Raw genomic sequence first — 24,187 nt, forward strand, 5'->3', positions numbered from 1 at the left:
CCATTATGAAGGCCTTTGCCATGAGCCTCTGCTGACTTGGCTGGCAGGCTTTCCCGCCTGCCAGTGCCCTGTCACGGTGCAGCAGGAGGGGTGTTCACAGCGGGATACAGGCGGCTTTCCCAGGCCAGACACCTGCAGATGCTCAGGCTCTCAGGCCTTTCCAGCATCCAACTCTACGAACGTGAGGCAAAAGCAGGTCGGAGGGCAGGGGTCCTCATCTGCCTCCAGCTCTGAGAATGCAAGAGCTGTGTGGCAGCAGCAGCTCCCAGGACCCTGTAGTCATTCCCGTCGTTGCTTTCTGAGCTGGACTCCTTACAGGCTGGGTCTGATGATGCCTGCCCTTACCTCTGTGCCTTTGCCTGTGCTGTTCTCCTTCTGCTGTTTCTCACCTGTTTAAACTAAAGCCATCCTTCAAGACCATCTCAGATGACGCCCCCTCACCCTTCAGGAATCGTGTCCTGAACTCCCAAAGTGTTTTTTCTTCTATGCGAATCTTATTTTGCCTTCTGTGGCCATTTGACTGTTTGGCCTTGGGTTTGTTAAGTGAGTGTGTGTGTGTGTGTGTGTATATATATGTGTGTGTGTGTGTGTATATACATACATATACACACACACACACATTATGTGTGTATATATATATAGATTATATATATATAAAACTTTAAAATTAGATCCTAAGACTTAGGACCTCCTCCTCTTAACTTGGTGATTCTTGGGGACAAGGCACATAATCTAGAACCTTTTTTAGCCCCAGAAAGAACCTGAGGAGAGGCATTTGTCAAATCTTTCTAGATCTTTCTTTTACCATCTTCTAGATGGTGAAACCAAAGCCCTTAGACCTTGGCAAGTCACTTAGTGAATAGCACAGCTTGGACTCAAATTCAAGTTTTGCCATTTCAAGTCTATGTGCTCTTTCTAGTACGCCGTACTCTTGAGCCTCAGTTTCCTAGCTGTAAAGTGGCGTAATAACATCTATTTCATGGGGAATTTGAGGAGCTCAGAGAATTAATGGAGGAGAAAAATTTTTGTAACCGGGACATGGGTATGGGTCTCCTCTTTGTAGCTGGGCAGTGTGAGGGGGACCAGAAGTCGTCACTGCCCCCGGGGTGAGCCTGCTAAAAAGGTACCGTTAGTTGATCGGAACCCGTAAGGCCCGCATTGCCTGTGGGAGAAGCCGTAGCCAATTTAAACAAGAGGCTTTGGGGAGAGCCTGCTGAGATGGCTTTTGGGGTCATTGATTTTCACAGGACCTGGGAGGTGATTGGATGTCATAGGAGGTGTTTCTGCGGACAGTAGGGTAATAGATGGACCCGGAAGGGAATGGTTCACTTGGCTATTGGCTTATTGCCCCATAATTGAGCCTCCTTCAAGCACTGGTGTTCCCACCCAGCCCCTGACATGCAGATCAGAGGGTTGGCAGCTGCAGGGCTCTTGGCATGGCGCTCTGCATACCCAGCTTATATCCCCAGCTCCCTGAAAAGAGCCAGGCCTGGTTTCCATAGTGCCCTGCCCAGCCCTGAAGCAACTGTCAAAGCCTATTGATATCACCTATTTTTAGCAGTTGGGACTAGGACCTCCTGTTTCCCTTTTCCATGTCAAAACAGGAGGCCATCCAGGAACCCACTCTGCAGATTTCACTTTGGTAGAGCTCAAAGCAGGGGCTGGGAGTCTGTGTTTACGTATCAAAGCTTGCTTCTGAGAGCCAAGGGCCCAGGCCTGCACAGTCTCACTTTCCCACTGCCCGATCACGATAAGGGCTGTTTACCCAGTTCTCGCCCTGAGCCCGGCACTGAACTGCAGTCTTTGTGTAACTCTTGTTTAACATTCATCCACTGGTCTATAAAGTAGGCCATAAAACAGAACCATTTTACCGATGATGAAGCTGAGGCTCAGAGACACTAGTGTTCCTAAGAATGTTGTAAAGGTTAAAGCCAGGATTCAGAACTTGGTCTCATTCCAAAGTCCAGTACTTTCCACTTGGCTATATGACTCTGATATGCACTTGCTTCATGCGTACATACGTATATAGAAGCAAGAAAGGGAAGGTTCAGTCAGTACCATTCAGCCAACTTTGACTTGGAGCTCACTCAATGCTGAGCTCTATGGTTGCACAAATGAGCTGGATGTTGTCCCTGCCTGCCACATTCTGTTGGGAGACACAGACAAGTGATCCCCTGAACTACAGTGTATTCAGTCCTCTAAAGGACCAGTGTAAAGGTTCCTCTGTGTCTAGAGGAGGGATTGTCTACATATTATTGATAAAATGCACAAGATATCCAAGAGGAAGGGTGAACAGATGCGGGCCACAGAGAATGAGAGGACTTTGCCAGGCAGAGGAGGGGCAGGGATTTTGGGCAGTGGTAATAACAGCCCCACCAAACAGGAGCCTCCCTTCTTCTCTTGGGAGTGGGTGTCCTGGAGGGTAGATGTGGCCACCATTAAGTCCTTCCTTAAGCCGCTTTTCAACATGAAAAGGGAGCTTTTTCTGATGGTACATTTTGCAGTAAGGAATCCAAAAGAGATGATTTTGACCTTTGTCTCAAGTCTTGTCAGATGTGTGTCCTCTGGCCTTTTTAGCATAGAATCTGGCAATGAGAGGTGCAGGGCTGCATAGTGAGGCTGGAACATAGATATGGCGCCTGCTGGGAGGGTTCAGTGGCCGCTAAAGGGACTCGTGCGGCTCCTTTGGCTTTGCTTTAATGGTTGTTCTGAATGTCGTCACATTTGCCACTTGTGTGGACACTATTGGGTGCTCTTGCCATCTCAGATGTAATTATAAGAAGAAAAGAGTGACTACTAGGTATACCTGGAGGGGACATAGGAGAGTATAAATGCTAAGAGTAGAATCTGTGTTACAACTGCAGGAAATCAGACAAAACCCCTTCCTTCCACCCATTTGGTTCAGTGCGGTTTCCGTAGACAGTGCTTAGGGGATAGTTCTGTTCACAGGGGCTGAAGCTGAGGCTCGGGTACCCGGGCTGTGAGGTGGGCTGGCTGGGGGCTGGTGGGCTTGCTTGTGGCCACACATCAGGTGAGTGGCAGAGCTGCGACTTGAACCCTGATCTTCTGCCTCCTTGCATGGTGGTCCAAAGAAATGTAAACTGGGCTCAAGAAATGCCAGAGGGCCTGGTGTGGTGGCTCATATCTGTAATCCCAGCATTTTGGGAGGCCGAGGCAGGTGGATCACCTGAGGTCAGGAGTTCAAGACCAGACTGGCCAACATGGCAAAATCCTGTCTCTATTAAAAATATAAAAATTAGCCAGGCGTGGTGGCACATGCCTATAACTCCAGCTACATGGGAGGCTGAGGCAGGAGAATCACTTGAACCCAGGAGGCAGAGGTTGCAGTGAGCTGAGATCATGCCACTGCACTCCAGCCTGGGTGACAGAGCGAGACTCTGTCTCGAAAAGAAAAAAAAAAAAAGAAAATGCCACAGGCCTCTCTGCAGCCTGTGTCTGAATGCTAGGAGGCAGGCCGAGTGTTTTCCTGCCCATGTGCAAATACTGGTACTGAATGGGAAGCTGCTAAAGGGGTCTCCACCACTGATTTAGATGATTCCAAGGAAATCATCTCACACCAGCAGGTAGCTGGTGTTAAGTGAGTTTATAGGGCTTTGTCATCATGGGGAGCAGGAAAGATCCCCCCATAGGCAGAGAAGGCACTTTAAGCTAGTCTGTGGTGTGGAAACCTGGAGTACTGGATGCTGACACTGACAGGGCTGTGAGTTTGAATTCCAGCTCTGCTTCTTTTCAGGGCTGCACCTCCCACACCCCAGCCTTAGTCAGAGGATGGATGTGATACAGTAAACTCCAAAGGCATTCATCCCCTTGTTCCTCTTTTCATCCTTTGGGTACAATTTGATTATCTCTTCAGATTCCTTCCAGCTCTAGTTTAAACACAAACTATATATATATATAAATTTATATATATATATATTTATTTATTTATTTATTTATTTGAGACAGGGTCTTACTCTATCACTCAGGCTGGAGTGCAGCTCGGCTCACTGCAACCTCTGCCTCCCTGGTTCAAGGGACTCTCCTATGGGTATGCGCCACCATGCCCAGCTAATTTTTGTATTTTTAACAGAGATGGGATTTTACCATGTTGTCCAGGCTGGCCTTGAACTCTTGACTTCAGGTGATCCACCTGCCTTGGCCTCCCAAAGTACTGGGATTACAGATGTGCACCATCACGCCTGGCCTATTTTTAAAATACATAGGGTCTTGCCGTCACCCAGGCTGGAGTGCAGTAGTGTGATCATAGCTTATTGCGGCTTTGATCTCCTGGGCTCAAGCGATTCTCCCACCTCAGCCTCCTCAGTAGCTGGGACTACAGACGTATGCCACCATGCCTGGCTATTTTAAAAAGAAAGAAAAATTTGTAGAGATGAGGTCTTGCTATGTTGCCCAGGCTGATCTTGAACTCCTGGGCTCAAATGATCCTTCTGCCTCAACCTCTCAAATTGTTGAGATTACAGGTGTGAGCCACCGTGCCTGACTTAGGTGCTCTTTATAAGCCAAGAAAATTTGCAGGTACTAGAAATCCTATTATGAGTTTCATCACTCAGACTCAATGGTGAAGGCTCAGGAGATGTTCCGGCAGAGAGTTGTTAGATGCTGTTCAACTCCTGAGCTGCTCTGAGGCCTTGTAGTTCCACTGCTCCCATGTAGATTTGAGATGATTACATTCTACAACCAGCCTTATGGGTGTCATATTTCCAGAATTGAGGTACTATTGGAACAGATGGGCCTTGCCAAGATCATCTCGCACATCTTGATTTTTGGAAAGGATTTTGCCAGATGGACTTGGATAAGAAATTCAGATTAGAAACCACCTTTCTAGCACCCGTTAGAGTATTTGAGTAAAATGTCCTGCTATTTGAACTCAGAAATGCACCTGTCTGTTTCCAGTGACTGGTTTAATGGTCTGCTAAGAGGGCCGGAGCCATTTGCCTTGGCGTTTACCCACAGGCAGCATGGCTATATTTAGCCAGGCCACAGGTGAACATCTGAGACAGGTCCCGCTGCTGCTGAATACTGTCCTCAAAGCCGAGCATAGGATACAGTTTACTAAATGCCACGTTGGGCTTTCATTGCCCCAGTGTTCAAGTCACAAGGCGGTCTTGTGGGATAAAATACGAGTGATCAGTGTCTCAAAGGCCCCTGCAGCTAAGAAGAAAGTCAGATCATTTTGAACTGGTTGGATACAAGATAGGTTTTGTCATCTTTCATTTTAGGATTGTGACTGGGTTTCTTATTGCCTCTGATGCAGGCAAGCAAAACCTGATCCCATCATCAAGGGGTCAAGGAGCTTTTAAAATGAGGAAGCCATTTCTGATTCCATTCTCAGCTTCACTAGCCCCAGACTTTTCACAGGTGTCTATCCTGGCAGGTCCTGCTTTGGGCAGGACTCTGTGGCTGAGCAGAAAGGATGGAGCCCAGCCTACAATGGCTGAGGGGGTGCCTTTTGCAGTGTGGCCAGAGGGCAAAGCAGTCAGCCGCCCCGTACCAGCATCTGGCTGTGGTCTACCTGTGAATGCACACCAGCCACAGATGTTTGGCCGTTTCACCTCTTGGACTAGCCTGTAAAACCTGAAATTGCTTGAGATTTTGCTCAGCCCAAACAGCAGTTTCAAGAAGGGGCTGTGGATGTTTCAAGATCTCCAAGATCATCAGAGCCTCTTCCTGGGTAGGAGAGGATGTGGAAAATGTCAGTACTAAATATTTAACGGGCACACTGGAAGCATTTATGAAAACTGATGCTCTGAGATTCTGTTTAATGAGTCTTGGGTAGGACCTGAGTTTTGACTTTTTCAAAGTTCCTCAAGTGATGGTAATACTAATACACAGCCAGGATGGAAAAGCACAGCTGGGGAGACTGCACAAGTTGGACTTGGCTGAAGATGAGACTTTGACAGTAGAGGAAGAGGAAAGGGAGGACTCAGCTTGTTCTACTCAAAATAGTGGTGAGGAGACTTAAGAAAGGAAAGAAATGGAACAAGCTTCTTTAAGCGATAAGCCTCATATGGGCTAATTAGACTAGGGGATGAGTGGTGAATTCTTTTGAAAGTGAGAAGAACAGGTTTAGTCATAGCCATTAGCATGTTACTTGGTAGGAAAGTAAATATTAGGCTTAAATCAAGTCTGTATCAGCCCCCTCCAGGGGCCAAAGTTGGGGGTTTTCAGCTTGTTGGAGGGCACTAGCAGCATCTAATTCTAATGAGGTGAACTCATAAAACAACAAATGAATATGGACGTGACAACGCAGCCCAACCCCTAAAAATAATATTCTCATTAAAATAAACAATTATGCAGCAAGGTAAAAAGAAAGTAAATGGCATTCACAGCCCCACCGTCCAAAAATAACCTCTGCAATTCCTTCTGGACATATCTAGATAGAAAATAATAATTTTATACAAATGAGATTCCACCGGATTTTTTTTTTCTCATGTAACATTGTGCTGTGGATCTCTTGCCACATCAATAAATACAGGCCTACATCAGTTTTAAATAGTATTTCATTATATGGATGAGCCATTTTCTAATCCATCTCTGTTGATGGACATTTAGGTCATTTCCAATTCAAAGCTATTAACAATGAGATAAAGCATCCTGCACATGTGCGTCTGAGATACGCATCCTGCTGTGGTGACATTACATGGCTACCTAGCCAGGAGTGGAGATGACAAAAGCCCCACAACCCACGTTCTCCCATTGCACTGCCCCCAGTTTATTGTGTTATAAATCATCTGTTATTCGCTTTTGTGTTTCCTTATCCCCCTCCTCCCACACAGTCATAATGGCCTCTTTGGTTAGGTGTGGAGTACACTGTCTAGGTGGAGTCCTGCCCCTCCTCATTATTATACTGTGCAGGGCGCAAGTGTGTCTGAAAGCCCATTGGCAGTCAGCAGAATGGCCTCTGACTCTGAGTAACTCGTGAGAAGCCCACTCTGCTTGTATCACCCCAGCTGTCTTGCTAGCAGGGAAGTTTCAGCATGCATTAGGTCCACATAAAGTGATGGGAACAGTCCCTACTTGCCTCACTTTAAAAAATAATTTATATTTAATATTTATTTCTCAAGAATCTAATAGGGGCCTTCTGGGTGCCATACCTTGTACCTGGCACAGGAAACAGTCACAATTAAGTGCCCGGTCCCTGGCCTCCAGGAGCTGACGTCTGCACAGAGGCGCTCAGTAGAATACTCCTAAATGCAGTTCTCCGTGGAAGTTAAGTGGCTGAGCCTCCTCAAGACAGCAGTATCAATGACTTTGACTTCATAGGGAAACTTTTATATGAGGCAGATGGTTTTGTAATCTCCTTAGATAAGACTGAAGCAGTTCTTTTGGTCAAAGCTAGAGGAACTTAAAATGCGCTCATTGACCAGAGCAAAATGATCTTAGGCAAATCCCTGCCTGCCTTTGCATTTGCAGTGTGGCTCATTTTCCTGGCGAAAGAAGAAAGGGGTTGTGAATTTTAGTTCTGTACTTCAGAGAGTTTAGGATGACAACCTCAAGACCAGTGCACGATGAGAGATTATTGGTATCCTAGATTGTGCTTTTTGCTAGATTGATGGAGACCTGGAATGCTTGGAGAAGATTGGCTGTAACTTGAGAAACTCAGAAGGAAAAGGCAGTTGGTGGCTCTGCTGATCAATTAGTTAAGGGATTTTATATTCTTTCAGGCACCACTTTGTAAAACTTCCAGAAACTAGGGAGTCCCCTCTGCAGAAAAATGCACATATATGCGTAAACATTGAATTTTTTAATACCATCCCAAGCAGTTTGCAGATTCGCAGCCTAAAAGCCCATGATGTGATCCAAACCCTGGTTTTTATGGGTAGAATTACTAAGGTTTTTAGAGGAGGGTAACTGTGAGGGCTGAATAACCTTGCTGATGAACTATTCCTAAAGAGACTGTTTTTTCTTTCTTTCAGCACTGGCTGGATCATGCCAAACCCATAAAAAAGCAGATGAAAAGTAAGTAAGCAAAATGTAGCCCGCTCATTTAATTTCTTTTTTTCTGAGAGTAAACTCCTTTGCCAGTGTTTTGAGGTGTTATGTTTTCATTAGAACTTGGAAGCATATTAAAAATCAATTCAGTATTAAGTGGACGATTTTTAATTTCTTAAGGCTAGCCAAAGATGAGAGTTTAAAATTTGAATAAAAGTGTTCAGTGGATATTGAAAAAACCGAATGTGCTCTCATTTGAAATCAGACGCCTCTGCCAGTGAGCACTGATTACTCTGCTATTCAGAAACTCAGCTTTATACCTATTATATCTACTTTCTAATGAAGTACAACATAGTCTCAGAGGATGAGAGAGTAGGAGGGCTCTTTGATAGTCTGCTGCAGCTTTCTCAATGTACAGGTGTGGTAACCACATTTTTTAATGTTGTTTATGCTTGGGTAATTTTTAAAAATTCATATTCTCTTAAAAGTACTTTAAAGTGTTTTTACATAACAGAACACTTTGCATCACTTTCCTTTAGCCTTTGTACTTTGTACTTTATAAAAACTAGCTGTCAGTTTGGAGTATTGTGGCATCGGGGTGAAAGTAAAATGTCAGCTTTTAGGTAATCCATCTAGATCACTAGGGTTTTCTCCTGGAATGAGGTTACTAGCTAAACTATCTTAGTCAACACAAAAGTCCATCTGTCTCAGTTTCCCTGACGAGGATTGGAAAGAATTGACCAGGGTTGCGTGCCCAGTTATGCTGTCCTGATGTCGTGCTAAATGTTATAGATTTAACGTGCTTTTCCTTTTGTCCATCCTGTGATCTTCAAAACTGGGGGAAAAACATCTTCAACCTTTCATCTCCAAATGTTTAGTTGGACCTGCTTATGCTTTGCACTTTCGAGTTAAATACTATTCTTCAGAACCAAACAACCTTCGTGAGGAGTTTACAAGGTAGGCCACGATGCAGAACAATCTCCCGCCCAGCAGTGCTTGCCTTACGTGTCATTTATGACTCTTCTCAATTGTGGGTTTGCCTCTCCTTCTGTCTGCCATCTTTCTGTTTCTCAGCAAGAGTTATTAGTATTTTTCCGGTGCTTCTGTATTCCGTTAAAAATCCACAACTTGGCTTAATTTGACATTTTTCTGAGTGAACAGAAATTAGAAGATACATTTTCTTGTCACACTTCTATTTTCTTGGACCCTGGATAAATTGATTAGTTGCTCTGTGGCATTTTATTTTTATCTCAACTACAAAAAGGGAAGGCAGATACTGGAAAAGCATTTCTCAGTCCTAAATCGCCATCTTATGTTTTAAGGGATTGCAAAATATTCTCTTGATTGTCATAATACAAAGAACCCTCTTTAAAAAAAAAACATAGTAGGCCGGGCGCGGTGGCTCACGCCTGTAATCCCAGCACTTTGGGAGGCCGAGGCGGGCGGATCACGAGGTCAGGAGATCGAGACCATCCTGGCTAACACGGTGAAACCCCATCTCTACTAAAAATACAAAAAATTAGCCGGGCGAGGTGGCGGGCGCCTGTAGTCCCAGCTACTCGGAGGCTGAGGCAGGAGAATGGCTTGAACCCGGGAGGCGGAGCTTGCAGTGAGCCGAGATCGCGCCACTGCACTCCAGCCTGGGCAACAAAGCCAGACTCCGTCTCAAAAAAAAAAAAAAAAAAAAAAAAAATAGTAATTGCAGCAAAGTTGTTAAAATCCCTTCATGTTATCTTTTAGCTCCCCTGAATTTCTTTATCTTTTCTTTTTTTTTTGAGACAAAATCTTGCTGTGTTGCGTAGGTTGAAGTGCAGTGGCATGATCTTGGCTCACTGTGGCCTCTATCTACCTCCTGGGTTCAAGCCATCCTCCTGCTTCAGCCACCCGAGTAGCTGGGATTACAGTCGCAAACCATCACGCTCTGCTAATTGTTGTATATTTGATTAGAGACAGGGTTTCGCCATGTTAGCCAGGCTGGTCTCAGACTCCTGACTTCAACTGATCTGCCCGCCTTGGCCTCCAAAGTGCTGGGATTACAGGTGTGAGCCACCGTGCCCGGCCTGAATTTCTTTCATGTTTTGTTTGCCCATGTCTATGTCTTAGACTTCAGAAACAGGGAAGAAGGAAAAAAAAATTTGAGTAACATTTTAAATGTGGAGTTTCCCTCTAGCCTCTCTTCCATCAGTGAAATTCTCTACAAAGTCTTTTCCTGCTTTTGATATCCCCAGAGCCTCCTTGTCATTGTTTGTGTGATGGAGTATAGTGGTGACATGTAGGCTGCTGAGTGGTTCTTAGGGAGATGACCCCTGAGTAATGCCTTAAAGACTGACTGGTTATCACCATTTCCCCTGGGCCTTTTTTTTTTTTTTTTTTTTTTTTTTTTGAGACAAGGTCTTGCTCTGTCACCCAGGCTGGATCACAGCTCACTGCAGCCTCAACCTCCCAGGTTCAAGTGATCCTCCCACCTCAGCCTCCCTAGTAGCTGGGACCACAGGTGTGTGCCACCACGCCTGGCTAATTTTTTGTATTTTTAAAATAGAGACAGGGTTTTGCCCTGTTACCCAGGCTTCTGCTGGGCTGCTATGGTTAGGTTTTCCTATAGGAATCAAGAGTTCTGGCCATGTTAATACTGTGTCTCTTGTGAGATGACTATGCAAGATGGTATCTTGACGTTCAGAAGTGAAGTTCAGTGGTGGCCAAGCACCTGTCAGGAAGCAGGAACATTCTGGAATGTACTAGAACTTTCACCATGCCTGATCTTGATTTCTGGCAAACAGTCCTTCTAGTGTTGCTCCTCAGAGTCCTCTATGAATGCTGTTTCTAGCTGTCATCAAAGCTGTTGGTTTGTAACCCGGGTTGTGTGAATCAGAAACACCCGGGAAGCTTTTGAACAACTCAGATTCCTGGAGGCCACTCTTGTGTGTAGGATTCTGTTTCCATAGGTAGGGAGCAGAGCACAGGCAGGTTTGGTATTTACAAAGCATTGTCAGTAGTTCTGATGCCTACATCCTCCTGGTAAAAAAACAAACAAACAAAAGATACCCCTCTTATTTAAGCCAAGACATTTATTTTTTACCTGAGTAAACCCCATGCGTGTTATTTACTGGCTTCTTTCTCATTTTTTGTTACCCCTCTAACCATTTGCAGTCCAGTGCCGGGATTTTTCTTGTTTCGTGCGTGTGTGTGCGCACGCGCGCCTGTTTTGTGTTTTAAAAGAGTCTGCAGTTACACTGCATCAGGGGGAAAGAATCCCCAAGCAGTTTCTGACTAGAATCAGCTGCAAACTTTTTGTTACAATCCATGGCAGCAGATCTGGAATGGGCTGGTGGAACTGGCTGAGAGCCAGACCCCGCGGCCCCACCCTGCCTGGGTTATTGGACATGTTGCATGTCCATGTGCCGTGTTCGGCTCTCTTCTCCAGCACTGAGGGGGTTGTGGAGGCTGTCATTGGACCGTGCCGTGTATCATGTTCCATCCTACAAGTATCTTGCGAGTTCCCCACGTGCACTCACCTTCCTAGCTAGGTTCTGGGATGCCTTCCTGGAGACCCAAGAGGAGATGCTTCCACCAAAGTTCTCATTTGATTTGGACTCCTGTTTTACAATACAAAACTCCATGCCGTGTGTGGGGTGGGGTTTGCAGTAGGAAGCTGGGGATTGGGAGCGGCTGGGAAAGGGTTACCCTCTATTGACTTTTGTATATGTTTGTCAGGTACCTGTTTGTTTTACAACTCAGGCATGACATTCTTTCTGGAAAGTAAGTATGTTTTTGTTCTGACTCTTAACCCAGGATAGATCATAGTATATTTCAAAATAATTCACTGTTTTAACTCTTTTACCCTTGTTCCCTTTTCAAAATTCAAAAAAAGTGCACCAGGCATTGTAAAGTGAGTCTAATACTTGTATCACTGTCATTATCATCCTATTTTAAATGATTACTATATGGCTTGAAGCATTTCCAAGACCATTTAATATCTTAAGTGATGTGTATTTGGGAATAACTCTCTCCCTGATCACATCACTGTCCCATTCATAATGGCTTTTGTCGTATTTGCAAGCAAGATACGTTATTAGTATGTATACACTTACAAGTATTTGGACAGTCAAAAAGTGTCATTCATCACCATCTACATATAAGAAATGGAAAGAGGTTATGTTCTGATTCCAGTAGAAAGTTTTAGACATCTCATCTCACTTCCTTTTCTCCTCTTAAAAATGGCTTTGAAATACTAGGCCTCTGGCAACACACAGTGATCACTGAGCACGAGAAGCATTGGCACTGAAGTGGTTGATTTCGCATGCAGTATTAATTTACCATAAAGATGGGAGGTTTCAACAGGCATAGCTTTTATAACTGTGTCATTTTTCAGCATCTGTATTGAATATTTTCTATTACATGAAAAACTAAGGCTATATTGAGTCTAAAAAGTAACCCCTGCTATTGACAAGAATACGTTCTGATTTTGAATATAATCTGAAGGAAATTTAAAATGTAATTTCCGAATTTGCAAACTCTCTATAGAATATGTGCTATAAAAACCTCAGTGAAATGTACTCCATAGACCAATAGAACAAGTAGATTGTACAGTGTATACATTTGCCTTATTCAGCCATGCAATACAGACCTTTGGTTGGTGTGTGTATTATGAGTGTGTGTACTTTTTTTTAAATCCTCTCTCTCTCCATACTGTGCTCCTCATACTAAAGGCTGTGTAACTCTAGAAATTGTCCTCGGTTTGGAAAAATATTAATGGCAACACCTTGCATTTGTATAGTACTTTGTAGTTTACATGCAGTTTAGCCTGCTTTGTACTTCAAAGCAGAATGGTGTTCGAGTCCCAATATTGCTCCCTTCCAGCTGGATGACCTGGGGCAAGAGCCCTTAACACTGAGTTCCTCATCTATAAAATGGGAGATGGTTCGGGGGAGCTCACTGGCAACACCCATCCTAAAGGTTTACAAACTTGATGCATTGACCAAATTGGATAATATAAATGAAAAGGCTTTGAAAACTATGAAGTGCTATACCAATGTATGTCATTATTATTTTTCTAACCAAATTTGAAATATTACGTATGAATGAGATCACTGAATCTGCAGTAGTACTCCTCTATGGCTATGCCTTAGATAGACTTAGAATGCTGAGTGTATCCAGCCATCCTGGCAGTATTCGATATAGTGTCTCTGTGTTTATTTTTAACGCTATGACCTTGTTTCAAGAAAGATTTGAAGGCAGCTTTAAAAGATGCAGATACTATATCCAGATAAAATAAATTTAAAATGTTTAAATATAATAAGGCAAAGGGAACACTTTTCATTCTGTTTTCCAAACTTTTCCATTCTTGCCAAATTCAGTAAAATTGTACATGATTGATAGAAGCTATATCTATGTTGGGTTATTTTGCCCTATGATAAGAATCGACTTTGGGAAATTTGTAGTGCAAATCAGCTTGTTGCATTCTTTAGTGTAGACAGCAAAAATATAAACTAAGAATACAAATCTAAATATCGCTACCTCTTGAAAAATGATTTTAATGACATTTTATATGGTTGTGAGTACTTAAGTTCCTATTTCGAATTAATTCCTTTTTTTTTTTTCAAGATTGAAATGCCCTTATGAAACAGCTGTGGAGTTAGCTGCTCTCTGTCTACAAGGTACGTTAATCTTTAGTAGTAATTAGCATTTTAATGTTACTGCTTTTTATTTCAACAAATGAGTGTCTACAGTATACCAGGCCCAGAGCTTAGCTTTGGGGATATAAATGAATATGACATGGTCTCTGTCCCCAAGTGCAGGAGGTTTGGACAAGGAAGGCCCATTGTGGGGATGAGAAGACCATGAATCAAGGAACCAAGGCACAAAAGTGCAGAGAGGTTAGCAGCAGTTGAATGGTGCTGCAGAGTGAAGTTCAAGAATTTGGACAGGTGGATGACCTTCGGCCCCATTTAAAGAGAAAGAATTTCATGCAGTCAGTAGTGACACCTTTGAAAGCTCTTAAGAGGCAGCAGGCCTGGCCGGATACGCACTTTAGAAAGGCCACGTTGGCTGTATGGGGAGAAGGGATTGGAGCAGGACCGAGACTGGGGCTGGGAGCCCAGTGAGGAGGTGCTGCTGTAACAGAAGGGAAAGGAAACTGACTAGGGCAGGGGCTTGCACGCACATGCACACACACACACACACACACACACACACACCCCAAGAAATAGCATTATAGCATTGGCAGTACAAGGAGAAGTAATTGGTGATTAGACTTAGGTGTTGAGGGAGGAGTTTGAGATGATTCTCAGGCCGTTTCCGGGGACGGATAGAGGTTAGAAGAAGTGAGCTCCGGTGGAGGAAATGGTCTGCATTGGGCCTCTTGGCTAAGAGATTCTAGAAGCTCCAGCAGGTTCTTGAGTACCTGAATCTGGCTCGCTCAGAGAGGGCAGGCTGGAAGCATTAATGTCAGGGCTGGCGGGGTGCAAAGGGTGTTTTTGCATGTGAGTGGGAACTGGATGGTAAGAGGTCTGCCTGCATGATTGTCAGTGTTGGCTGTTTATCTGTGTGATGCCCTGGCGGTTTGTAGTTTCGGATGCAGAAGAAACACTTGCTAAAGTCTCTAGCACTAATTAAGAGAATACTAATGTGTAACTGCACATCGGGATTTCATTAGTACATCAGATAGACATATGTTGTGCACTCATTTGCCAGCGTGTTCATCAGCTTCTACTGGATTATGGATTATGATATATTCATTCAACATTAGTAATTATTTATGAACACCATAATGAGAATTGACTTCTCACTTTTGTGTTTGGCCGGTTTTTAAAAGTGGAACTGAGAGGTTTTTTCAAACTATAAAATTAGTACATACTTATTACAGAATATCAGGACAGCAACCCACCAATCAGACAAGTAGAAGGAAGGAAAGAACCCACTGTCCTACCAGCCACAGGCAACCAGAATATCTGTCTGTGAGTTTTGAGTGGACTTTTGAAAATGTGATTTTGATCAGTCATCTGCAAACTTTTGTATGTTTTTTTACTTGATATTTTTAGTATGTGTATTTTGTCATGTTTACACTCATAAAGATGGTTTTTAATGACCGTAGGATGCTCCCATGACCTGAAACTTCTATTCCTCAGTCACCTTTTAATTCCTGTTGTCTTGAACTCCTGGCTTCAAGTGATCCTCCCACCTCAGCCTCCCAAAGCACCTAGAATTACAGGCATGAGCCACTGCACCCAGACTCTTAATTCTTATTATCTAATGGGGACTTGGCATATAGTAGATGCTTGGTAAGTGCAGAGTGAGTTGAATGAATGAGATTGGAGAGATCTCCTCACCCCACCCCCGCCAAGAACTTTAAAGGCAGAGCCTTTAAACTGGTGGTAGAGTTGATGGTAATGTCATCTATAGCCATCTGTGCCAAATACAGTGCTTCCTATGTATTTTTCTGATATGACAGTCTTTATGGCAAGTGCTGTAATGGCAGGCATGGCTTGAAGAACATGGCAGTGGCCTCTGCACTCCGGCCACTCACTCACTTAGCAAGCGGCTTTCCTCTACCCTAGAGTTCCTGAGCTGCCAGAGGTCATACCATCAGGCTTGACAGCCCAGCAGTAGATGTCAGAGTGTCGTTAGTGAGACAGAAGCATCTATGTCAGACGCAAGGCCATTAATCCACTGGAAAGGGTTCCTCTTAAAGCCATTGGCACAATATTGCAAGCTTGTACGTTGTCGTGAAAGATCAGAGGATGAGGTGCACATATTACCATCCCACCCCATTGTAATGAAGCCCTCACCATACTTAACAGAGTAGTGTAGAACCAAAACCTTGCCCCAGAGCTGAGACAGACACAAATAAGGTCAGTTCTCTGTGACCTTTCTTGGAGAAATTATCCATTTGAGCTGAAATCAAAATGTCAGTGTGATTTTAAGATACAATTGTTGGCTGGGCACGGTGGCTCACACCTGTAATCCCAGCACTTTGGGAAGCCGAGGCGGGTGGATTACCTGAGGTCCAGAGTTCAAGACCAGCCTGGCCAACATGGCAAAACTCCGTCTCTACCAAAAATACAAAAATTAGCCATGCATGGTGGTGGACACCTGTAATCCCAACTACTTGGGAGGCGGAAGCAGGAGAATTGCTTGAACCCAGGAGGTGGAGGTTGCAGTGAGCCAAGATCGCACCACTGCACTCCAGCCTGGGTGACAGAGCGAGACTCCATCTCAAAAAAAAAAGATACAACTGTTATGTCAGATAGAAATAAAAAGACTTGGCTGGGCATGGTGGCTCATGCGTGTAATCTCAGCACTTTGGGAGGCTGAGGTGGGTGGATCGCTTGGGCCCAGGAGTTTGAGACCAGCTTGGGCAACATGGCAAAACCCCATCTCTACAAAAAATAAAAAAATCAGCCAGGTATAGTGGTGTGCACCTATAATGCCAGCTACAGACTGAGCTGGGAGGATCACCTGAGCCAGGGGAGGTTGAGGTTCAAGGTTGCAGAGAGCTGTGATCACGCCACTGCACTCCAGCCTGGGCAACTAAGAGCCTTTCTCAAAAAGAAAAGGAAAGGAAAGGAAAAAGGGAAAGGGAAAGGACTGAAGACTTAGACACAAGGGGAGGCTCTTGTTACATTGTCCCTCCGTGTCCCCTCTTCCCAACCCCGTTCTGTGAGTAAATGCTACAGCCTGCTTTCCACTTCAACTACAGCTGAGCTAGCTCGTCTGGGACTCCAAGGATCACTAGAGCATCTCTGCAGGTTTGAATAAAAGGAAGGGTTGTGTTTCCTCCTGTGCTTGAGCCTTGAAGACATGTCTTGCTGTGGTTGTCCTCGGTGCCTCCTGAGTTGTGATACAGTGGCCCTGCAGGGAGGCTGTGCTCTTTTGGGAACTAAATTTGTAGTAGATTTAAAAATTAAACCCGGTAAAAGGAAAAGAAGGGAGAACTAATAGGCTACTCGTCTGTTGCATGCCTGTGCTCTTGTTTCATTCTTGTAACAATTCCCATTTTACAAATCAGGCACCGGAGACCCAGAGATGTTAAGTGACTTGCCTGCAGTCACACAGATAGATTATGTTAGAGGTGGGATCCAAGCCCTCTTGTGTCTGAGCTGTTTCCACCACCCTCCACGGCCTCCTAGAGCTGAGGCCTGGCTGCAGAGGTTGCAAACTGAGTAAAGTGTTAGTTGATGGGATCTGATGTGTGCAGCACAGGTTCTTAAAGTGTTTTCCAGGGTAGCCACATTAGCATTACATGGGGACTTGTTAGAAAAGCCAGTTCTCAGGCCTGGTTCCAGACCTAGGGATTCAAAAACTCTGGGGGCGGGGCCCAGTGATGTGCGTTTTAACCAGCTCGCTAGGTGATTCTGTTGCGTACCCGAGTTCAAAAGCCACTATTATAGATCAGTGATTTTTCCAACAAATGTGCAGAGCCTTTAAACTGGCAGCCTGTGACCTGGGCATCTTGTTAAAAGGCAGGTTTTGCTTGCATAGGTCTGGGGTGGGGCCTCAGGGTCTGCGTTTTGGGCAAGCTCCCAGCGGATGGCAGTACTGTTGGTGTGTGGTCCACACTCAGTGTAGCCTTGTGTTAGAGGGAACGCGAGAGGATTCCTTTTCATTCTGGGATCTGCTTTCTGAGCTGCAGGGGGTCGAGGAGAGTGGGTTTTGTCATCATGCCCTGGATCAGGGGGCCACCTGTATCCTCAGGCCCTCCGTCCTGTGGGGGACTTGGCAAGGGCAGCACAAATTGGGCTTCTTGCTCGGATCCCTTGTGTGTCTGCTCCTCCCTCCTTTCTGCACAGCTGTCTCCCTCCCAGGTTCTGCCTGACTTTCCGCAGTTGCTCCTGCAGCCCTCGCACCCCTCCTCCCTGCCTCCCTCCCTCTCTCCCTCTCCCTCCCTTCCTACTTTTCCTCTGGATGCTGCATGTGCTGAATTCTTGATCCATCCTCTCCAGCACTGCAGACCCTGAGGTGCTGCTCTGACCTACCCTTAACAAGAGCCTTGTTAAATGGATGTTTCTGGGCAGATCCTCATTCCCTGCGATTGCCTTTTATTGCAAATTCAGGGTTCTGCCACTTCATGGGGAAAATGTAACTGGGGCCTCCCTGGGTGGGAACAGCAGTGGAGAGAAAGGCAGTAATAACTACGATGATGCTGTATCACCCAATAGGGAAGACATTAGAATGCTTCTAGGATTTTGAGTGTACATACGACTACCCAAGTGAGAGTTAAGTCTTCCCGAAAGGAGAGAGTTATACATTAGCGGGGGGACCTGTGCTTTAAAATCGTGCAAAATGCCTTTGGACCTGGTTGCAGCAATAACTGAAAGCATTCAATGTCTCCTGTTTTCCTCCCTTTTATGAAACGTACAGCGGAGCTTGGGGAGTGCGAGCTTCCAGAACACACACCAGAGCTTGTGTCTGAGTTTCGGTTCATTCCCAATCAGACAGAAGCGATGGAATTTGATATCTTCCAGAGATGGAAAGAGTGCAGGTACCTTGATGCAACCATCTAGCATTTTGATATATCTATTTTGTCATAAATAAGTGTTGGTTATACTCCTTTATCTACCAGTAGAATTGCTCTATTGATGGCCATAAAACTGCAGCTCCAAGTCTTCTCTCCTTGTGTCAGTCCTGTTTTTCCAAAGGCCCACATCTTGTCCTTTTTATTGTTGAGAGAGCCTCGCTCTGTTGCCGAGGCCAGAGTGCAGTGGCACTATCTTGGCTCGCTGAATCCTTGACCTCCTGCCTCAGCCTCCCAAGCAGCGGGGATTATAGGCATACACTACCATGCCTGGCTCGTTTTTCTATTTTTTGTAGAGATGGAGTTTCACCATGTTGCCCAGGCTGGTCTCAAACTCCTGAGCTCAAGTGATCCTCCACCTCAGCCTCCCAAAGTGTTAGGATTACAGGCAGGAGCCACTGCACCTGGCTGGCTGTCTCTCAAGAGATGTGCAGCAAGAACCAAACCACACTCCTTTTCTCTCTCTGCAAACAGAGCCTGGTTCTGATTTGTTTATTGCAGCCAGAGGAGCCACCGCTGTCTTAGTGACACCCCAGGGCATCCCAGACACTCTCACATACTTGCATCTCTGGGACCTCAGGGCCTGAACCTTCTGAAACAAGCACTTTAGAAATACACCCTGTTGTATAGGAACATACACATTAGAGACCATGTGTTGTACATTTCAGGAAATGTGATCATCATACCTAAATCCAGCAGTGTCATTTATCCCTTTTGTTTTTTCCCTCCATTCCCCCTGCAGGCACCACTTTCATGCCTGCACTACCAACTCCACCCCTCACTCACGGGTTTCCTAGATGTTAACCGTTCCTCCCTCCCATCCCATCTTCCCCAAACACTGCCTCTTCCAGGTCACCCTTGGACTCGAGCTTAGCGTGACTTTCTCTTATCCCTCAGTCATTCTGAAAAGCTCGTGTGACTATTTTAGTGGAAGGTGGCATTAGTCCATTCTCATTGTGTAACACTGAAGCAATGTAAATGTCTGTGGGTATGGCACACCCCACCCACACACTTACACATCCACTGTCCTCCCTGCAGGAGGCCATCATTGGCAGTCTGTAGTCTTTTCCTTTTGTATTTACATATACAACATTGTTTCATTGTTTCCTTAAGTGATCATGTTGTAAGCACTGTTCTGTGCTCCCTTTCTTTCTTTCTTTCTTCCTTTCTTTTTTTTTTTTTTTTTTTTTTTTTTTTTGAGATGAAGTTTCATCCTTTTTGCCCAGGCTGGAGTGCAATGACACGATCTTGGATCTCGGCTCACTGCAACCTCCGCCTCCCAGGTTTAAGTGATTCTCCTGCCTCAGCCTCCAAGTAGCTGGGATTACAGGCATGCACCACCACGCCCGGCTAATTCTGTATTTTTAGCAGAGATGGAGTTTCACCATGTTGGTCAGGCTGGTCTGGAACTCCTGACCTCAAGTGATCCACCCACCTTGACCTCCCCAAGTGCTGGGATTACAGGCGTGAGCCACTGTGCCTGGCCTGTTCTGTGGTCTTTCTAGTCAATTAACAGTAAGTTCTTGGGAATCTTTTTGTATTACTATAATTTGGTGTCCCTCATTGCTTTAACTGCTGCATAACGTTCCATAGTAAGGCCGTGCCCTTCAGAATCCTATGGGCTTACAAGTCGCAGTTTACATGTATTTCCATTGATTTTTCTAAGGGGAAAGAGCCCTGCCCAGGCGGAACTCTCCTATCTGAATAAAGCGAAGTGGCTGGAAATGTATGGGGTAGACATGCACGTTGTCAGGGTAAGAACTGTGTGCATTTAAGTACTTTGGTTTTGCTGTTACTGAAAAATGTATGAACATTATGCAAACAAAATAACTTGTGGTGAGGAAACTGTTTTTGCATTTTGCATTCTGCTGTGTGACGACCTGTTAGAACCCTCTACCGATTGTCACTTCGTTTGTTTGTAGGGAAGAGATGGCTGTGAATATTCTCTTGGACTGACCCCGACAGGCATATTAATCTTTGAAGGAGCTAACAAAATAGGCTTATTCTTTTGGTAATTTAGTTTTGTCTAATATTAAAAATGTCTTTTCCTATTTTGTGGTGGAATTCTATGTGATGGATGATTATTGAGGGGTATCTGCAACACCCAGATTCATCCTCAGAGCACGTGGTGCTGCTGTTGTGGGTCTGTGGCAGTTGCACTGAAACTTCTGGATAATCACACTTGAATGAATGTTGTTTTTTTTTTTTTTTTCAGTCTAAGCTTTAAAAGTAGAAAGGAAACTGCTATTTGATGTGTAGATGGTTTTACTGCAGATTGTGCTTTTAAAATACTTTCTCTCTGACTAGGCCTAAAATTACCAAAATGGATTTTAAAAAGAGCAAATTGACACTCGTGGTGGTCGAGGATGATGATCAGGTAGGCCTTGCTCCCATTTCTTCCCCTTTGTTGGGAAAATCCTGTGTCAGTGTTGCAAACGCCCACTCAAGGCCCTTGTGCTTCCTCTTTAAGGGACGTGAGCAAGAGCACACGTTTGTGTTCCGGTTAGACAGTGCCAGGACCTGCAAACACCTTTGGAAGTGTGCAGTTGAGCACCACGCGTTTTTCCGACTGCGGACGCCAGGAAACAGCAAATCCAATAGATCCGACTTTATCAGGCTGGGCTCTCGCTTCAGATTCAGGTAGGGAGCCATTTCTGCAACACGCATCGCGTCTTCTGAAGGAGGACAACTGTGATTTCTTTCTTGTGTGTGAGTAGAGTGATGAATTTGTGTCCAGAAGCTTAGGTTGCATGTCCCGTCCCCACTTTTCTTAAGGTGAGTCACTGAAGCTCTTTTGATCCTCGTTGATAAAATGGAACTAATAACAAAATTGTTAATAACTGACATTTAGCCAGAGCTGTGCTATTCAGTACAGTAGCCACTAGCCACATGTGGCAATTTAAGTTAATGAATATGAAATAAATTTTACAATGTAATTCTTCAATATCGCTAGTCATATTTCAAGTGGCCAAGAAGCCACATGTGGCTAGTGGATGCCATATTAGACAGTATCGACACAGGACACAGGATCATTGTGGAACGTTCTGTTGGCCAGCACTGTGCCAGAAGTGTTCATATACCCTTAATAAGGTAGGTTGATTATCCCCATTTTACAGGTAAGGAAACCAGGGCCAGAGCTATTACGCTTAAAGTCACACATAGCCAGGAAGTGGTAGAGCCGAGATTCAACACCGTGAACTCTGGCTGCTAAATTTCTAACTGCTACTGTATTGCCTTTTGCATGCCAGTGTCCAGAAATTTGGGATGGTTAAGAATGAGAGGAGATATCAATGTGTGTGCACGTAACCCAGGGTAGGATGAGTAGATACTTGAATCTGAAAAGAGCTTGCAAACATCGAGAGCTTATTCTGATACATTTTTGCTTATCATCCTAAGACGATTTTTCTCAGAGTGTTTGAAAACTTTCTTGGTGTTAAAAATGAAAACAGCAACCTCACCTGAGAACTTTGCAGTCAGAATCTATGGGTATGCATGTGTGTGTATGTGTAAGGCCTGGCAGTACACATTTAAAATGTGCTCCCAGGGTTTTTGAGGCCCATTTACATTTGAGAATCACAGTTACGATATCTAAAACTTCACATGGTTTCATAACCTCTACCCACACATGGCACATCCCTGAACTCTATTTAAATGTCAAAAGATTTGCTCATTTCAAATATTTCTACTGTGCAAGGAAATGGCTATGAACTTCTGTTTAAAGAATTATTTTGTTTTAAATGCTCCAAGGGGTTGGGGGTGGGAAAACCAAGCTCTTTTTGAGAAAAAGTCAAATCCCAGGGTCCTGTGGAGGATGCAGAGGTAACCGGAGACCCTCTGCAGGATGCTGGTGTCTACTCAGGGTGAAGTGAGGCGGGAAGGCCAAGTCAGGGCAGTTGCCAAGGCAGGCTTTTCTCTCCTGGGAGGAAGCTGCCCCAGGCTTAGTCCCAGACCATGTTCCTTTCTGCTCGTCTAGAAGTGTAAGAAGGAAGGGAGTTTGGAGAAGAAGAGGTTGCCCCTTAGAGGCACGCAGAGCAGGTGACAAATGATGACTAAGAGCAACTGGAATGAAGAAGTTGAGGGGTAGATCAGACGAAACCAGCAACCTCCTGGAATCTGCAGCTGGGCATCACATTGGTTGAAACCCAAAAAGCCTTAGTGAAATCAGTAATGTTTGCCTTGGCAAAGCCTAGTTAAGTGGGTATTGATAACAGTCTTTTAAAACATGGGTTAAATGTCTATGCAGTGTGTTCCGTGAAAGGTTGTTTTATGTGAAAATCAATGTTCTCTTAATGAGATGTTTCAAACCTGCTTGGTTTGTGCAGCCAAGTGGCTGGTACCTAAATTGCAGGTTTTGTCTTTTGGTGGAAATATCTGGCTCTGGACTGTAGCCTGGACTTGGCAAAGGAGATTTTATTTCCAAATGGAAGGCTAAACTTTGTGTTTCTTTACCCAAGTGAGTTCAGGTGAAGTTGAAACGTACATTGGAGCTCTTGGAAATAAAAGTGCACTTTCAAAAACATGTAATGTACTGAGATTCTGATATTGATAACACACAAGAAAATATTTACTTCCCAGTGGGCGGACAGAATATCAAGCTACACATGGCTCCAGGTTACGAAGAACCAGCACCTTTGAGAGGAAGCCTAGTAAACGTTATCCATCCCGGAGACATTCAACATTCAAAGGTTGTGTGTTTTTCATTCTGCCTTGGAATTTTACATTATGCTTGAGTCATTTAAGCCCTCAAGGAGCTTGGTCAAGCAGCTTATGAAGAAAGTTCCCGCAGTTCTCTAGCCTGGAGCTTTTGGAAAAGTAATCTCAGTGGTGTTCTTTTAATGGGACCTGGCCACTTCTGCCATCCCTCTGTCATTAGTGTTTCCCTTGGATGTGTTCATTAATTTTTCCCTTTCTCCATATTTCTTCCCTTGTGCCTCTTAGCTTCTTTTAGACCTGGGCTCAAGCCCCGGGACCTCAGGAATATCATAGAGAAACACCTTTCTTGCCTGTAGAAGATACTGTTATCTCCACCATCTTGCAATTTTAAGTGCGGACATCAGGCCCATGCTAACTGGAATTCTGACCACGTACAAGTAGATGAAGAACTTTTAGATACTTGACTCAAGTCCCACAGTCAGTCCAAACTTTCCTCACACTAGGCCGGGCGCGGTGGCTCAAGCCTGTAATCCCAGCACTTTGGGAGGCCGAGACGGGCGAATCACGAGGTCAGAAGATCGAGACCATCCTGGCTGACACGGTGAAACCCCGTCTCTACTAAAAAATACAAAAAACTAGCCGGGCGAGGTGGCGGCGCCTGTAGTCCCAGCTACTCGGGAGGCTGAGGCAGGAGAATGGCGAGAACCCGGGAGGCGGAGCTTGCAGTGAGCTGAGATCCGGCCACTGCACTTCAGCCTGGGCGGCAGAGCGAGACTCCGTCTCAAAAAAAAAAAAAAAAAAAAAAAACAAAACTTTCCTCACACTTAAATGTAGCCAGGCCCTAGAATGCCCACCCTCTTCCCCTTTCCAAGCCTCTGAACCTTGTCTATCAGTTACAGCTGAGGCCTCATACCTCTATGAGACCTGGAGCACAGGACAACTCAGTCAGTGAATGAGCAAGCCAGGCTCATTTCGTTGGATCCCAACCTCCAGATCCCATCTCATAGCTCTTCTTTTTCTACACTAGATAGCTTCCCCACTTAGGATGCCCAGTTAGCACTCAGTGTTTGC

General features: G+C 44.8%; 1 protein-coding gene across 4 annotated transcripts in view; it reads left to right on the plus strand.

Moving 5' to 3' along the window:
* The window catches only part of EPB41L4B (erythrocyte membrane protein band 4.1 like 4B), a 150,756-nt gene that overhangs the window by 45,018 nt on the left and 81,551 nt on the right, over window positions 1-24,187 (plus strand). For all 4 annotated transcript variants that reach the window (XM_050759544.1, XM_050759542.1, XM_050759546.1 and 1 more), the window contains exons 3-12: window positions 7,938-7,980; window positions 8,832-8,910; window positions 11,665-11,709; window positions 13,555-13,607; window positions 18,310-18,430; window positions 20,130-20,217; window positions 20,386-20,474; window positions 20,771-20,840; window positions 20,934-21,103; window positions 23,039-23,148. In XM_050759544.1, coding sequence (XP_050615501.1) covers window positions 7,938-7,980; window positions 8,832-8,910; window positions 11,665-11,709; window positions 13,555-13,607; window positions 18,310-18,430; window positions 20,130-20,217; window positions 20,386-20,474; window positions 20,771-20,840; window positions 20,934-21,103; window positions 23,039-23,148 — 868 coding nt within the window. The remainder of the gene's footprint in view (window positions 1-7,937; window positions 7,981-8,831; window positions 8,911-11,664; window positions 11,710-13,554; window positions 13,608-18,309; window positions 18,431-20,129; window positions 20,218-20,385; window positions 20,475-20,770; window positions 20,841-20,933; window positions 21,104-23,038; window positions 23,149-24,187) is intronic.

This window comes from Macaca thibetana, chromosome 15 (genome assembly GCF_024542745.1).
Source record: "Macaca thibetana thibetana isolate TM-01 chromosome 15, ASM2454274v1, whole genome shotgun sequence".
NCBI lineage: Eukaryota > Metazoa > Chordata > Mammalia > Primates > Cercopithecidae > Macaca > Macaca thibetana.